Raw genomic sequence first — 17,104 nt, 5'->3', positions numbered from 1 at the left:
CTCTTCACTGTTGACATTGAGACTGGTGTTTTGCGGGTACTATTTAATGAAGCTGCCAGTTGAGGACTTATGAGAAATCTGTTTCTCAAACTAGACACTCAAATGTACTTGCTCAGTTGTGCACTGGGGCCTCCCACTCCTCTTCTATTCTGGTTAGTTGTACGAGATCTTTAGTTTCTTGGCAATTTCTCGCAAAGAATAACCTTCATTTCTCAGAACAAGAATAGACTGACGAGTTTTAGAAGAAGGTCTTTGTTTCTGGCCATTTTGAGCCTGTAATCAAACCCACACATGCTGATGCTCCAGATACTGAACTAGACTAAAGATGGCCAGTTTGATTACTTCTTTAATCAGAACAACAGTTCTCTGTTGTGCTAACATAATTGCAAAAGGGTTTTCTAATGATCAATTAGCCTTTTAAAGTTATAAACTTGGATTAGCTAACGCAACATGCCATTGGAACACAGGAGTGATGGTTGCTGATAATGGGCCTCTGTACGCCTATGTAGATATTCAATTAAATATCAGCCATTTCCAGCTAAAATAGTCATTTACAACATTAACAATGTCTACACTGTATTTCTGATAAATGTTATGTTATTTTAATGAACAAAACAAAAGGCTTTTCTTTCAAAAACAAGGACATTTCTAAGTGACCCCAAACTTTGAACAGTAGGCTATATATATATATATATATATATACATATACACACACACACACACACACACACCTTTGTCATATATATCTTTGAAATTATGTATATAAAAGTACCATGTATTTAGTATGCAAAAAAATGTAAAATGTATGTATGTATACGTAACAAAAAAAACTTAAAACAAGAAATATATATTTTTGTCCTCGGAACAGGGGGATATATTTGTTACTTGTATTTTTTCCTTGTCTTATTATTTTTCTATTAATTCATTATTTTTCTATTTTCTTCTCTGCATTGTTGGGAAGCAGCGTTTCACTGTTAGTCTACTACACCAGTTGTTTATGAAGCATGTGACAAAAACGTTTGATTCGATTTGAAATAGAACTCCAATGGCAACGCAACACTGTAGTGTAAAATGACCTGTCAAACTGCCCATTTACATTTCCTTTTGTTACATGGTTTTAGTACGTTATAAAGTCATATTACGCTTCAATGTTGTTTACTATGGAATTCTAAGCTGTAAATCAGTGTCTCTTACTCCTACAATACTGTTCCATCCTGATTTGAAAATCCGACTAGACAGCAGCATCAATTTGTGGTAATTTGCTCGCGAATAGACAGCATGAACTGATTTTTACAAAATGTTTAGACTGATTTCGGTGTCCTCACATTTTCATTTCCCTTGTGCCACTTTAATGTCAGGTTGCGGAACCTCCTTGCAGTTTAAACTTCCCAAACTGATTGACTTCAGCATGCTTCAGTAGGTTAATAGCACTACTGGGAAATCTAAATTGTTGAACATTATTAATGGCCAAATGCAGATCCAATTTGGAGAGGTCTTGAATAGATAACAAATAAAATAGAGAACCAACCTGGCACAGCAGTGGCATAAAACGTTAGGGTGCAAGCAAACATATTTGGTTGATAAAGATAGAAATACCTTGTTGTTAGCATTATTATTATTATTTTTGATGGGATATTGCTTCATAGCAACATCTTATGTGAAACCCAATGTAAAAAAATAAAGAGATATCTGGTCATTGAGAGTTACATATCTAGAAAACAACTCCAGGCCTTAACATTTAAAAATAACAACATCACTATCAGAGATAATAACGAGAGTTATCCCAATTATATGTATCTGCAGGACATGGATACTGACAGCTGGAAATATGGTAATATTAGGAACAGGATGCATTAGAAAGATCTCCATTTACCTGCAAAAAAAGACGGAGTCAGACAAACAATGTCTTAAAGAGCCTCAGATCCTCTCTCACTAAATATCCTTGTACAAGAAATGTTTTCACTCCAGTACAATGAGTGTCCCTTTAATTGTTAATCATTAACATGATGTTGGAGAAATCTTTAAGCATAAGCCTCCGTCCCTCTGTCGAGCATGTTAAAAAGCTACATGTTTTCTCAAAATGATGTGTACTAGCCTTTTTCTTATTTATATGTGGACTACGGATCTAAGATATGGATAGTGGACTACGGATCTAAGATATGGATAGGTCACCAAGTCGCAGCAGAAGACTTTTAGTGATTGCAGATCATTGTCAGGAGCCCAGGCTGCTCCCAGAGCCCCAGCAAAGAGATAAATGATAGCCTGGCTCTAGTTGCTAGGTGGATTGATGACCGTCATTACATTGGCTGCAACGTACGGTAGCAACTTTGTTGGGCTCCCTCAGACAAGAGAGACATATAAATGATCTCGCAACTATCTGGCGAGACAAACGTGATGGAGCCTGGGCTGTGTCTGAAAACATTACTAACCATCAAATCCTTGCTTCCTATATCCTTGTTTCCTTAATTCTTCTCAAAAGTCATTGGAGGAAAGGATTGAAAGTACCTCACTGGGACCACCTCTTCCAATGAGCTTTGAGAGGAATTAAGGAAACAAGGACAGAGGAAACAAGGATAATGTTTTCAGACACAGCCTGTCGGTCTACGTAAGGGGAAGTTATAACATAGCCAGACAAAACAATGACAAAAGACAATCAGGTTAAATTAAATAGCAGTTTGCTAATCGAGAGCCTTCAATTCTGTTTAAAATAATTAGCTAATGTCAGAGTGGCTAATTACCAGCCCTGTCAATTGTAATATGTATTGAGGAGGAGGCAATGACAAGAGGTGCTTTAAAACATCAATACTCATTGTGAGCTTGATTTGGGCATTAGTTTGAACTGTAATTATAGTGTAATTACCATCTAATGTTCAGCGAAATAACAACACAATGTCAAATACAGGTAGTCTAGTCAAATAATTAACATCCAATCACATTAACCGTTACTCTCTAATGGGAATTCCACTAACGGTCCGTATGTAGCCAAATGTAGCTGCGGCTCATGTTGGTATCTGTACTGATGGCGCAAAAGCCATGACAGGGAGACATAGTGGAGTGGTAACGTTTGCGCAAGCAGTTTCTCCCGACGCCACTTCGGTACACTGCCGCATCCACCGAGAGGTTCTTGCTGCCAAGGGAATGCCTGATAGCTTGAAAGAAGTTTTGGACACTACAGTGAAAATGGTTAACTTTGTTCAAACAAGGCCCCTGAACTCTCGTGTATTTTCTACACTATGCAATGATATGGGCAGCGACAAAATCAAATCCAAATCAAATCAAATTTGTCACATACACATGGTTAGCAGATGTTAATGCGAGTGTAACGCTTTTACAACATACAGAACTGCGCTGGTTATCAAAGGGCAAAGTATTGACACGTTTTTTTTTTTTTTAATTGAGAGAAGATCTTAGTTTTATTAACTGACCATAACTTTCACGTCTGACCGCTTGCATGATAACGAGTTTCTCACACGACTGGCCTATCTGGTTGATGTTTTTTCTCGCCTGAATTATCTACATCTAGGATTACAGGGACTCTCTGCAGCTATATTCAATGTGCGGGACAAACACACAGGTCTTTCCTTCATTGTATGTTTTTTTTGTGTGCAAATGAACTCAAGCTGACGGACAATGTCAAATGTGATATAGCGAAGCACATGAGTGAGTTGGGTGCACAATTATGCAGGTACTTTTTCAAAAGAGAAGACACAAACAACTGGATTTGTTATCCCTTTCATACCTTGCCTCCAGTCCACTTACCGATATCTGAACAAGAGAGCATCATTGAAATTGCAACAAGCGGTTCTGTGAAAATTGAATTCAATCAGAAGCCACTAGCAGATTTCTGGATTGGGCTGCGCTCAGATTATCCTGCCTTGGTAAATCGCGCTGTTAAGACACTGATGCCCTTTGCAACCACGTACTTATGGGGAAGTGGATTCTCGGCCCTCACTAGCATTAAAACTAAATGCAGGCACAGACTGTGTGTGGAAAATGATTTAAGACTGAGATTCCGTTATGTACACCCTTTCAAGCACACCCTTCTCATTAACCTGTGGCGAGTTATTCACAATTTCGATGAACAAATAAGGTTTTATATGTAAGATGGTTAAATAAAGAGCAAAATAATTAATTATTATTATATTATTATTTGTGCCTTGGTCCTATAAGAGCTCTGTCACTTCCCACAAGCCGGTTTGTGACAAAAACTCACTCATTCTTATGTTTAATAAATGTATATGTGTATATGTATATGTATGCCAGGCTTACAAGTATGGCAAAAAACAACATTTGAGAGTGTGCTGACCCTGGTGCTAGAAGGGGTACGCAGCTGGAGGTTGAATGTTTGAAGAGGTACGGGACTATAAAAAGTTTGGGAACCACTGCTTTAGAGCATGACCCCAGAGTGTAGGGAACAGAGATTCTGTTTTCCATTACCAAACACAAGACAACACACTAGACAAAAGCACACTGTTTCAATTGTAAACAGCCACTAACTTCTTGGTGACTATTGGCAGTATTGAGTAGCTTGGATTAATAAATTGCCCAGAGTAAACTGTCTGCTACTCAACCATAAAATCTAGAATATGCATATAATCAGTATATTCGGATAGAAAAGACTGAAGTTTCTAAAACTGTTTTAATTATGTCTGTGAGTATAACAGAACTCATACCTACGTGTCTGGTTAGACTGTAAACTCTCCTTCCAGATTCACATCAAACATCTCCAATCCAAAGTTAAATCTAGAATTGGCTTCCTATTTCGCAACAAAGCCTCCTTCACTCATGCTGTCAAACATACCCTTGTAAAACTGACCATCCTACCAATCCTCGACTTTGGCGATGTCATTTACAAAATAGCCTCCAATACCCTACTCAACAAATTGGATGCAGTCTTATCACAGTGCCATCCGTTTTGTCACCAAATCCCCATATACTACACACCATTGCGACCTGTACGTTCTCGTTGGCTGGCCCTCGCTTCATACATTTAACATTTAAGCTGATGTGGAGGTAAACCCAGGCCCTGCATGTCCCCAGGCACCCTCATTTGTTGACTTCTGTGATCGAAAAAGCCTTGGTTTCATGCATGTCAACATCAGAAGCCTCCTCCCTAAGTTTGTTTTACTCACTGCTTTAGCACACTCTGCTAACCCTGATGTCCTTGCCGTATCTGAATCCTGGCTCAGGAAGGCCACAAAAAATTCAGAGATTTCCATACCCAACTATAACATCTTCCGTCAAGATAGAACTGCCAAAGGGGGAGGAGTTGCAGTCTACTGCAGATAGCCTGCAAAGTAATGTCATACTTTCCAGGTCCATACCCAAACAGTTCGAACTACTAATTTTGAAAATGACTCTCTCCAGAAATAAGTCTCACTGTTGCCGCCTGCTACCGACCCCCCCTCGGCTCCCAGCTGTGCCCTGGACACCATTTGTGAATTGATCGCCCCCCATCTAGCTTCAGAGTTTGTTCTGTTAGGTGACCTAAACTGGGATATGCTTAACACCCCGGCAGTCCTACAATCTAAGCTAGATGCCTTCAATCTCACACAAATCATCAAGGAACCCACCAGGTACAACCCTAACTCTGTAAACAAGGGCACCCTCATAGACGTCATCCTGACCAACTGGCCCTCCAAATACACCTCGGCTGTCTTCAACCAGGATCTCAGCGATCACTGCCTCATTGCCTGTATCCGCTACGGAGCCGCAGTCAAACGACCACCCCTCATCACTGTCAAACGCTCCCTAAAACACTTCTGTGAGCAGGCCTTTCTAATCGACCTGGCCCGGGTATCCTGGAAGGACATTGACCTCATCCCGTCAGTTGAGGATGCCTGGTCATTCTTTAACCTCTTAAGTCGACCCTCTACTTTTTCGAACATTCTGTTAAAAATCGCGCAACATTTCAGCACACTGCTACTCATGCCAGGAATATAGTATATGCATATGATTAGTATGGGTGGATAGAAAACACTCAGACGTTTATAAAACTGGTTAAATCACGGCTGTGACTATAACAGAACGTGCGTTTCATCGAAAAGTGCAAGAAAATCTGATCACTGAAAATGGAAATAAATATCCTTGCGCTACTTCCAGGAGTTGTTCAAAGTGAACCGAATTAAATGAGGCCGAGGTTGCAGTGCCTACAGCTTCCACACGTTGTCTAGAGTCTTGTCATTTGATTCGGCTTTGATTCTTGATTCTTGACACAAGGGAACCGATTCCCTCCGGTCTCCGACCGGATGTTTTGGTCGAGCTCTCTCCAAGACATTTTTTCGAGACGGACATCTTTAGAATTTACATCGCCTCCTGATGAATTTTATCGCTTATTAACGTGTACTAATACCTAAAGTTGCATTACAAAAGTATTTCGAAGTGTTTTGTGAAAGTTTATCGTCGACTTTTTGAATTTTAAAAAATGACGTTACGTTATGAAACGCTATTTTTTCCGTTTATCACACAGTCTACATAGAACGATATCTAGGCTATATATGGACCGATTTAATCGAGAAAAAAAAGACCCAATAGTGATTATGGGACATCTAGGAGTGCCAACAAAGAAGATGGTCAAAGGTAATGAATGTTTTATATTTTATTGTGCGGTTTGTGTAGCGCCGAATATGCTAATTATTTTGTTTACTTCCCCTGCGGGTCTTTTGGGGTGTTACATGCTATCAGATAATAGCTTCTCATGCTTTCGCCGAAAAGCATTTTAAAAATCTGACTCGTTGCCTGGATTCACAACGAGTGTAGCTTTAATTCAATACCCTGCATGTGTATTTTAATGAACGTTTGAGTTTTAACTAATACTATTAGCATTTAGCGTAGCGCATTTGCATTTCCAGAGCTCTAGATGGGACGCCTCCTCACCATTTTAGATAAGCATGCTCCGTTCAAAAAATGCAGAACTAAGAACAGATACAGCCCTTGGTTCACTCCAGACCTGACTGCCCTCGACCAGCACAAAAACATCCTGTGGCGGACTGCAATAGCATCGAATAGTCCCCGCGATATGCAACTGTTCAGGGAAGTCAGGAACCAATACACGCAGTCAGTCAGGAAAGCAAAGGCCAGCTTCTTCAGGCAGAAATTTGCATCCTGTAGCTCTAACTCCAAAAACTTCTGGGACACTATGAAGTCCATGGAGAACAAGAGCACCTCCTCCCAGCTGCCCACTGCACTGAGGCTCGGTAACACGGTCACCACCGATAAATCCATGATTATCGAAAACTTCAACAAGCATTTCTCAACGGCTGGCCATGCCTTCCTCCTGGCTACTCCAACCTCGGCCAACAGCCCCCCCCCCCCCCCCGCAGCTACTTGCCCAAGCCTCTCCAGGTTCTCCTTTACCCAAATACAGATAGCAGATGTTCTGAAAGAGCTGCAAAATCTGGACCCGTACAAATCAGCTGGGCTTGACAATCTGGACCCTCTATTTCTGAAACTATCCGCCGCCATTGTCGCAACCCCTATTACCAGCCTGTTCAACCTCTCTTTCATATCGTCTGAGATCCCCAAGGATTGGAAAGCTGCCGCAGTCATCCCCATCTTCAAAGGGGGAGACACCCTGGCCCAAACTGTTACAGACCTATATCCATCCTTTGAAAGGTCTTCGAAAGCCAAGTCAACAAACAGGTCACTAACCATCTCGAATCCCACCGTACCTTCTCCGCTGTGCAATCTGGTTTCCGAGCCGGTCACGGGTGCACCTCAGCCACGCTCAAGGTAGTAAACGATATCATAACCGCCATCGATAAAAGACAGTACTGTGCAACAGTCTTCATCGACCTTGCCAAGGCTTACGACTCTGTCAATCACCATATTCTTATCGGCAGACTCAGTAGCCTCGGATTTTCTGATGACTGCCTTGCCTGGTTCACCAACTACTTTGCAGACAGAGTTCAGTGTGTCAAATCGGAGGGCATGCTGTCCGGTCCTCTGGCAGTCTCTATGGGGGTCCCCATACTGTTTATATTTATTTAGTTTTCTGGTCTTTTGCACACCAATATCTCTACCTGTACATGACAATCTGATCATTTATCACTCGTGTTAATCTGCAAAATTGTAATTATTCGCCTACCTCCTCATGCCTTTTGCACACAATGTATATAGACTCTCTTTTTTTCTTTTTCTACTCTGTTATTGACTTGTTAATTGTTTACTCCATGTGTAACTCTGTGTTGTCTGTTCACACTGCTATGCTTTATCTTGGCCAGGTCGCAGTTGCAAATGAGAACTTGTTCTCAACTAGCCTACCTGGTTAAATAAAGGTGAAATAAATCAAATAAATAAATATGGCAGGCGAAAACCTGAGAAACAACCCAACCAGGAAGTGGGAAATCTGAGGTTGGTCATTTTTCAACTCATTCCCTATTGAGGAAACAGTGGGATATTGGTCATGTTGCACTTCCTAGGGCTTCCACTAGATGTCAACAGTCTTTAGAAACTTGTTTGAGGATTCTACTGAAAAGGAGGGGCTCATTAGGGCTCTTTGAGTCAGTGGTCTGGCAGAGTGCCACAAACTCATGACGCTCGTTCACGTGAGGGGTAGCTCGCGTTCCATTGCTTTTCTACAGACAAAGCAATTCTCCGGTTGGAACATTATTGAAGATTTATGTTAAAAACATCCTAAAGATTGATTCTATACATCGTTTGACATGTTTCTACGGACTGTACCGGAACTTTTTGACATTTTGTCTGCTCCTAGTGAACGCGCTTCGTGACTTTGGATTTAGCTATTTGGACATAAATGGACATTATCGAACAAATCAAACATTTATTGTGGAACTGGGATTCCTGGGAGTGTATTCTGATGAAGATCATCAAAGGTAAGTGAATATTTATAATGCTATTTCTGACTAATGTTGACTACACAACATGGCGGATATCTCTTTGGCTGGTTTGGTCTCTGTTGTTTATCTAAAAGTTCCATGTATAATAGTTGTATCTTTTATCAATGTTTATTATGAGTATTTCTGCGAATTGATGTGGCTCTTTGCAAAATTACCGCATGTTTTGGAACTACTGAACATAACACGCCAATGTAAAATGAGATTATTGGATACAAATATGCACTTTATCGAACAAAACATACATGAAGTCCTATGAGTGTCATCTGATGAAGATCATCAAAGGTTAGTGATTCATTTTATCGATATTTCTGCTTTTTGTGACTCCTCTCTTTGGCTGGAAAAATGGCTGTGTTTTTCTGTGACTTGGTGGTGACCTAACATAATTGTTTGTGGTGCTTTCGCTGTAAAGCCTTTTTGAAATCAGACACTGTGGCTGGATTAACGAGAATTGTTTCTTTAAAATGGTGTAAAATACTTGTACGCTTGAGGAATTTTAATTGAGATTTTTGTTGTTTTGAATTTGGCGCCCTGCACTTTCACTGGCTGTTGGTCCCGAATATCCCAGAAAGGTTAAGGGTGGTCAAACCATGCATTACTACTTCAGGGCAAATGCCTTCTGAAGGTAAAGGTAACTGGCTTGTGGACTCTGAAAATAGAGCATTGTTTTTAGTCCAAAGCAATGGTTTGTTTTAAAAGGTCTGTTCATAACTTCATCTGTGTACTATTTATGACAGAAGTAGGATTATTATATTCACTATAATGTATTTTCTATAATAAAAAATATTAAATTGAAATTAAACAGAGTTGTGATTTTATTACAGAACCCTTCTTTCTCAAGGATGAATTATGGAGTGCCCTTTCCTAATTATGTAGAGTGAACACATGACACTGAGCATAACGACAGTGTCATTTGTCAAGTCCCGGACAAATCTAGTCCAATGGAAAATACTACATATGTGCTCCACTGGTGGGCTGTCTGTAGGGAATACAGCTGAATGAGGAATTTTACAAGTGAAGCAAGAAAACCATCAAATCTTCAATACACCTTTTCACAGAATGATTGGCTTTTCTTGAAATGTGAAAATGGCAGTCCAATCCTAGTTCCCTCTAGATCTGTCAACAAAAGAAGGGGGTTTGAATTATCTTGTACGATATATCAAGCTATGAGGCCATATGGGGGCTTTGAGTCTGTTTTGCTATACATGATAGCTAACTAAAACCTGTTTATTTTGTGCTGGTCAAAGAAGTAGAATGTTTGTATATGTTATAATACTTATAGAGGTCAGGATTCAAACCTGCTACTTCACTATGGACAAAATCCTTAATTAGGATTTGGCTCTTATAGAGTATGTGCACCCTCTAGTTCAGGGGTATTCAACTCTTACACTAAAAAGTCTGGAGCCTGCTGTTTTTCTGTTCTATCTGATAGTTAATTGCACACACCTGGTGTCAAAGGTCTAAATCAGTCCCTGATTAGAGGGGAACAATGAAAAAATGCAGTGGAACTGGCTTTGAGGTCCAGAGTTGAGTTTAAGGGCTCTAGTTGCTAGCTTAGTGATTTGCTAGCCTAGGTACTTGCTAGCTCTGTTACTTGCTAGTTGCTATCTAATTTACTTGCTAGTTCCTAGCTTAAAGGCTAGCAGATAGACCAGCCAGCTAACATCTGTTTTCAGGGTTCAGCTAGTTCAGCTTTTGCATTATCATCACAATAGACCAATGACAATCAAACCTCACAACCTTCAATTCTGCTGCTCCTATTCTTTATCATTCTTCTGAACTCCTTTCTGTATTCTTACATAATGTGACAATCCATATATCTTGTCCTCAAACAGATGAAAATGTATTCAGGTATTTGTGAGGATAGGAATTTGACAAAGAGAGATTAATTTTGTCACAAACATCTATAAACAGTCTATATTGGGTTTTGAAATTAGCCATCCTGGCAAAGCACGGAACACAATGGCTCTCCAGAATAAGCAGATAGTAAGTAGCTTTGGGATTTTCATGGCTCATGTGCATAATGGCTGCGTTCACACAGGTAGCCCAATTCTGATATTTTTTTCCCTAATTGGTATTTTGACCAATCAGATCAGCTCTGAAAAAGATCTAAAGTGATTGGTCAAAAGACCAATTAGTGCAAAAAATATCAGAATTGGCCTGCCTGTGCAAACACAGCCATGGGGGCTCACAATATCCCAGTCTTTGAGCGTCATAAGAATATGCTTTGATGCACGCCTGAAAAAGCAGCAGAAAAAAAGCATCTTAAGCATCCAAAAATGATTGACTACATGGAATGATAAAACATCTATTCAGCTGTGCCTTTAATTCAATTTAACTGTTTTTCACTGTTCAGCTACTGTAATTAACCAATTCCAGCTACACTGCTCCAAAGCAAACTGTGAGTTTCAAGTGTAACCATTTTGTTTTTCCTTTCTCGCTGCTAGAACTGGGGTCTCTGTTGTGTTTCACCAACATTGCTTAATGATTCTTAACTAATTCAGAAAGTTACAATGTCTGGAATTAAGGAGAAGCCGAACCAAGATTCAATGTGATTTAGATTATACATACACTGCTGGTGCTTGATTCTAATCTGCTTACATTTCATTGGCTGTCTGGGACTACTGATGCAGTAAATCTTCAAATAGCCTTGAAGAGTCATTGAATGTGTACTTACCAATTGTATTTTTAGTTCCATGTGTACAGTTTAAGTCAAAATCTGTACCTAGTGTCAAGGTATAAGAATAAACTTTAAGGCTCATACATATATATATATATATATACAGTGTTTTGGAAAGTATTCAGACCACTTCCCTTTTTCCACATTTTGTTACGTTACCCTTAAATGGATTACATTTTTAAAAAGCCTCTACACATGAATCTACACACAGTACCCCATAATGCAAAAACAGCTTTTTAGAGATGTTGCAAATGTATCAAAAATAAAACTGAAAAAGATGATTTACATAAGTATTCAGGCCCTTTGCTATGAGACTCGAAATTGAGCTCAGATGCATCCTGGTTCCATTGAAACTTGATTGGAGTCCACCTGTGGTAAATTCACTGAATTGGACATGAATGGAACGGCACACACCTGTAAATATAAGGTCCCACAGTTGACAGTGCATGTCAGATCAAAAGCCAAGACATGAGGTCAAAGGAATTGTCCTTAGAGCTCCAAGATAGGATTGTGTCAATGCACAGATCTGGGAAAGGGTACCAAAACATTTCTGCAGCATTGAAGTTCCCCAAGAACACAGTGGCCACAATCATTCTTAAATGGAAGAAGTTTGGAATCACCAAGACTCTTCCTATTGCTGGCAGCCTGGCCAAACTGGGCAATCGGGGGAGAAGGGCCTTGGTCAGGGACGTGACCAAGAACCCATTTGGTCACTCTGACAGACTTCAAGAGATCCTCTGTGGAGATAGGAGAACCTTTCAGAAGGATAACCAATTCTTGTTGCACTCCATCAATCAGGCCTTTACGGTAGAGTGGCCAGAAGGAATCGCTGCCCGCACCTGCCCGCCTGTCCAGCATCACTACTCTGGACGGTTCTGACTTAGAATATGTGGACAACTACAAATACCTAGGTGTCTGGTTAGACTGTAAACTCTCCTTCCAGACTCACATTAAGCATCTCCAACACTACTCAACAAATTGGATGCAGTCTATCACAGTGCCATCCGTTTTGTCACTAAAGCCCCATATTCTACCCACCACTGCGACCTGCTCATTGGCTGGCCCTCGATTCATACTCGTCGCCAAACCTACTGGCTCCTGGTCATCTACAAGTCTCTGCTAAGTAAAGCCCCGCCTTCTCAGCTCACTGGTCACCATAGCAGCACCCACCCATAGCACTCGCTCCAGCAGGTATATCTCACTGGTCACCCCCAAAGCCAATTCTTACTTTGGCCACCTTTCCTTCCAGGTCTCTGCTGCTAATGAATGGAACAAACTGCAAAAATCACTGAAGCTGGAGACTCATATCTCCCTCACTAGCTTTAAGCACCAGCTGTCAGAGCAGATCACTGCACCTGTACATAGCCTATCTGTGAATAGCCCATCCAACTACCTCATCCCCATACTGTATTTATTTATCTTGCTCCTTTGCACCCCAGTATCTCTACTTGCATTTTCATCTTATGCACATCTACCATTCCAGTGTTTAATTGCTATATTGTAATTACATCGCCACCATGGCCTATTTATTGCCTTACCTCGTTTGCACACACTGTATATAGACTTTTTCTACTGTATTATTGACTGTATGTTTGTTTATTCCATGTGTAACTCTGTGTTGTTGTATGTGTTGAAATGCTTTGCTTTATCTTGGCCAGGTCGCAGTTGTAAATGAGAACTTGTTCTCAACTAGCCTACCTTGTTAAATAAAGGTGAAATAAAAAAATCTGGTCTGATGAAATCAAGATTGAACTCTTTGGCCTGAATGCCAAGCGTCACATCTGGGGGAAACATGGCAACACCACTAGGGTGAAGCATGGTGGTGGCAGCAGCATGCTGTGGGGATGTTTTCCATCAGCAGGGATTGGGAGATTAGTCAGGCTCAAGGAAAGATGAACAGAGCAAAGTACAGAGAGATCCTTGATGAAATCCTGAGCGCTCTGGAGCAGGTTCTCAGACTGGGGTGAAGGTTCACCTTCCAACAGGACAATGACTCTAAGCACACAGCCAAGACAATGCAGGAGTGGCTTTGGGACAAGTCTCAATGTCCTTGAGTGACCCAGTCAGAGGCCGGACTTGAACCCGATCTAACATATTTTTAGAGACCTGAAAATAACTGTGCAGCGACGCTCCCCATCCAACCTGACAGAGCTTGAGATGATCTGCAGAGAAGAATGGGAGAAACTCCCCAAATACAGGTGTGTCAAACTTGTAGCATCATACCCAAGAAGATTCAAGGCTGTAATCGCTGCCAAAGGTGCTTCAACAAAGTACTGAGTAAAGGGTCTGAATACTTATGTAAATGTAATATTTCAGTTTTTTTATTTTATAAAATTGGCAAAAAAAATCTAAAAAACAGTTTTTTCTTTGTCATTATGGGGTATTGAGTGTAGATTGATGAGGGAGAAAAAACAATTTAATCAATTTTAGAAGGAGGCTGTAATGTAACAACATGTGGAATAAGTCAAGGGGTCTGAATACTTTCCAAATGCAGTGTATATCTTGTCTAAATAGCCTACAGTAGAGCAATGACTTTTATTTTTATTTTACCTTTATTTTACTAGGCAAGTCAGTTAAGAACAAATTCTTATTTTCAATGTAAGGAACAGTGGGATAACTGCCTGTTCAGGGGCAGAACGACAGATTTGTACCTTGTCAGCTCGGGGGTTTGAACTTGCAACCTTCCGGTTACTAGTCCAACGCTCTAACCACTAGGCTACCCTGCTGATCATGAGAGCATCTACTGTAGATACAGTGTATGTGCTAAAGATGGAATCCACTGTAGGGGAAACAGCGCCACAGACCGAACCACGGCCATTATCATTTTTGTAATAATAATCCATTGGATTTGATTGGCATTTTTTATTGGTGCTCAAATCACCTCATCCACTACCAATATGCAACACCCACCAGCCATGGCATCCTTTTTGAGCCATCACATTGGAGAGGTGCAAAACAGTGTGGTTACTGCTGCCACTGATAGTTCAAATTAGATACATAATTGGTAACCACAATGGTATACAAGTTCACAAAACAAAGCTGTCAAAACAGCTGGGATGGTGGACACAGAGCTATACTGTATGACTTTCTACTGAGTCAATATTTTGCTGGCTTGCCACCACTGCTGAATGCAGCCTATTGTTTGTTATTGATCTGGGGTCTCGTCTATGCTTCATTCAGATTGGTGTCATGCAACTGCATGGCCACACCAATATATACACAATACATTTGCATATATTATCTAATCCTGACCGTGTAAAACAGTGGTATCCAAATTATTATTATATATCCACTACCGTTCAAAAGTTTGGGGTCACATAGAAATGTCCTTGTTTTTGAAAGAAAATGAAAAAAATTGTCCATTAAAATATAATAGATCAGAAATATAGTGTAGACATTGTTAATGTTGTAAATGACTATTGTAGCTGGAAACGGCTGATATTCCATAAAATATCTACATAGGCGTACAGAGGCCCATTATCAGCAACGATCACTCCTGTGTTCCAATTGCACGTGAGTTAGCTAATCCAAATTTGTTTTATCTCCAGCATGCAACAATAAAAAATATAAAAAATGCACCACAACATGAAATGTCATGTACCCAGTACTTCCACTTGCAAAATCATTACTTTTTAATTTTACCACACAACCAGTGATCTAAAGTTTAAATAATATTTTACACGAAATTATATGACAAAAAACAAAAAGCAAGCTGTAGAATAAAACAAAAAGTCCCACTCACCATTATGATTATCCTTTAAAAACTAAGTCCATTCTATTGTCATTCTTAATGAAATGGGCTCATATAGCTTGTCTTCTGATTTTAAATTCGAAAAAAGTTTTTTTTTGATTGTGATCAAAGCCAGGGCTGACAGTCACGCCTGTCCAGTGGTGTTCCTGGAATGTCTTGATCTTTTTTAGTGCATAAAATGTTCCTTCTACTGATGCAGTGGACACTGGAATGGTAAAAACTAGACAGGTAAGCAGATACAATTGGTGCATACTATCAATTAGTCTCTTCTGCTGGTGAAAGTGGAGCAGATCAGATCTTACCCTCGAAGTCAGACATTGAGTACATAACGTTCGCGTTTCCCTATATATTGGGAACTTTTGTGGGTCAAGGCGGGCAGGGAACATAAGCCTTTCATGTTATTGTACCTGTTTCTTAGCTGAGTGACAATGCTGTCGATGATCGCACTGTGTAGTTGTTGGTACTGCCCACGAACGTCTCCTTGCATATGTGTTCTGCGCCCCCTTGGAACTCCGGTCTCACTCACAGTGTCCTCGTAGATGGAATTGAATGTTCCTTTTCCATCTCTGTGGTGTTGCAGAAGTCGTCCACCATGGATAAGTAGAGCTGTATGTCAAACTCCCTGTTCTGCAATATTCCAAACAGAGCATTGGTGTATGCAAATATGGAGTAGAACGCGGATAGCAGGAAGCAGAACTCGAAGCTTGTCAGGTGCATCATGTATCCATCTGAGCTGTGAACAGTGTCTTCATCAGAGTCATCGTGATGGTCCACTATGTATTCAAAGAGTTCAATGGGTTACGCCAATTTTTCATACACAGTGCAAACTAAGCGTGAGGAGAAGTTCCATCGTAGTGGCGCCACTCAGGGTAGTCTTTGCTGGCATATTTCATCCAGTAGTTTTGTTCGTTTGACAAATCTTGAGAAAAAAGCTGCTAGGCCACAAAAATGAGAAAATAAATCTTGCATTCTTTTAGTTTACCGGTACCTTGTGACATCACCAGATTAAGAATGTGCGCATAGCAATGAATGAACTATACCGCAAGCTCTGTTTCTTTCATCTTGGCTTGTACTCGGTTTATACCAGAGGCCATGACTGCGGCCCAATCGTAACACTGTGCCACAACTTTGGCCGTGCATTCACGCTCCTCTAAAAAGCTGATAATTAGGGCAGCAAACGCTTTTTCCTGTTTATCCTCAGTTACATCCTCACATTTGAAAAACATTTCGGTGTGTGTAACGCAACACGTAAGATATTTGGGTTACATTGCTGATGTCTTGTTGAGTCAACCATGATGGTTCCAAAGTGGGTTTTCTTCAATTCTTCCCTCATGACATATGTCATTACATTCGCAACCGTTTGCACTAGGTCATTTTGCTTGAAGTGCCTGTGAACATGGTAGCCGTAGCCAAATGGCAGTTTAACGTGCTGTCATACTCAGCCATTAAATCCAGTATTTCCAAGTAGTTTCCCTTACTTCAAGGTCTCAGAGCGAGTGATGTCACCGATTGAAACGCTATTAGTGCACACCCCGCTAACTAGCTAGCAATTTCACATCGGCTACAGATGCTAACAATTTAGCCACCACACCGTCCTCGATTACTCTCTTTGCAGTTGCCATCGTTACATACACTCACGTTACACTGAGCGTTGAGCCCAGCTTGATTATTTCTACCAAGAGACGACAAAATAAAAATTCTGATTAGATATTTTTTTCTCTTGGATAATAACCCTTCTTTTTCCAACATAAACTGAAGAAATTCAATAGGAAGATCATTACAATTGAGAAGCCCCTGACTGTAAGTGTGCAGTTCGGG

At 40.4% G+C, this 17,104-nt stretch overlaps 1 protein-coding gene across 3 annotated transcripts in view; it reads right to left on the bottom strand.

Moving 5' to 3' along the window:
* Window positions 1-17,104, bottom strand: part of LOC115136019 (opioid-binding protein/cell adhesion molecule-like) — a 346,162-nt gene that overhangs the window by 94,863 nt on the left and 234,195 nt on the right. The window contains exon 1 of one of the 3 annotated variants that reach the window (XM_029671348.2): window positions 15,694-17,062. The exons of the other annotated variants lie outside the window; for them this stretch is intronic. Coding sequence (XP_029527208.1) covers window positions 15,694-15,773 — 80 coding nt within the window. The 5' untranslated portion in view covers window positions 15,774-17,062. Of the gene's footprint in view, window positions 1-15,693; window positions 17,063-17,104 lie in introns of those variants that run through there. 3 annotated transcript variants of the gene reach the window in all.

Source organism: Oncorhynchus nerka, linkage group LG10, assembly GCF_034236695.1.
Source record: "Oncorhynchus nerka isolate Pitt River linkage group LG10, Oner_Uvic_2.0, whole genome shotgun sequence".
Classification (NCBI taxonomy): Eukaryota; Metazoa; Chordata; class Actinopteri; order Salmoniformes; family Salmonidae; genus Oncorhynchus; species Oncorhynchus nerka.
The sequence above is the reverse complement of the archived record's forward strand: the minus strand, read 5'-3'. Positions and strand labels throughout refer to the sequence as shown.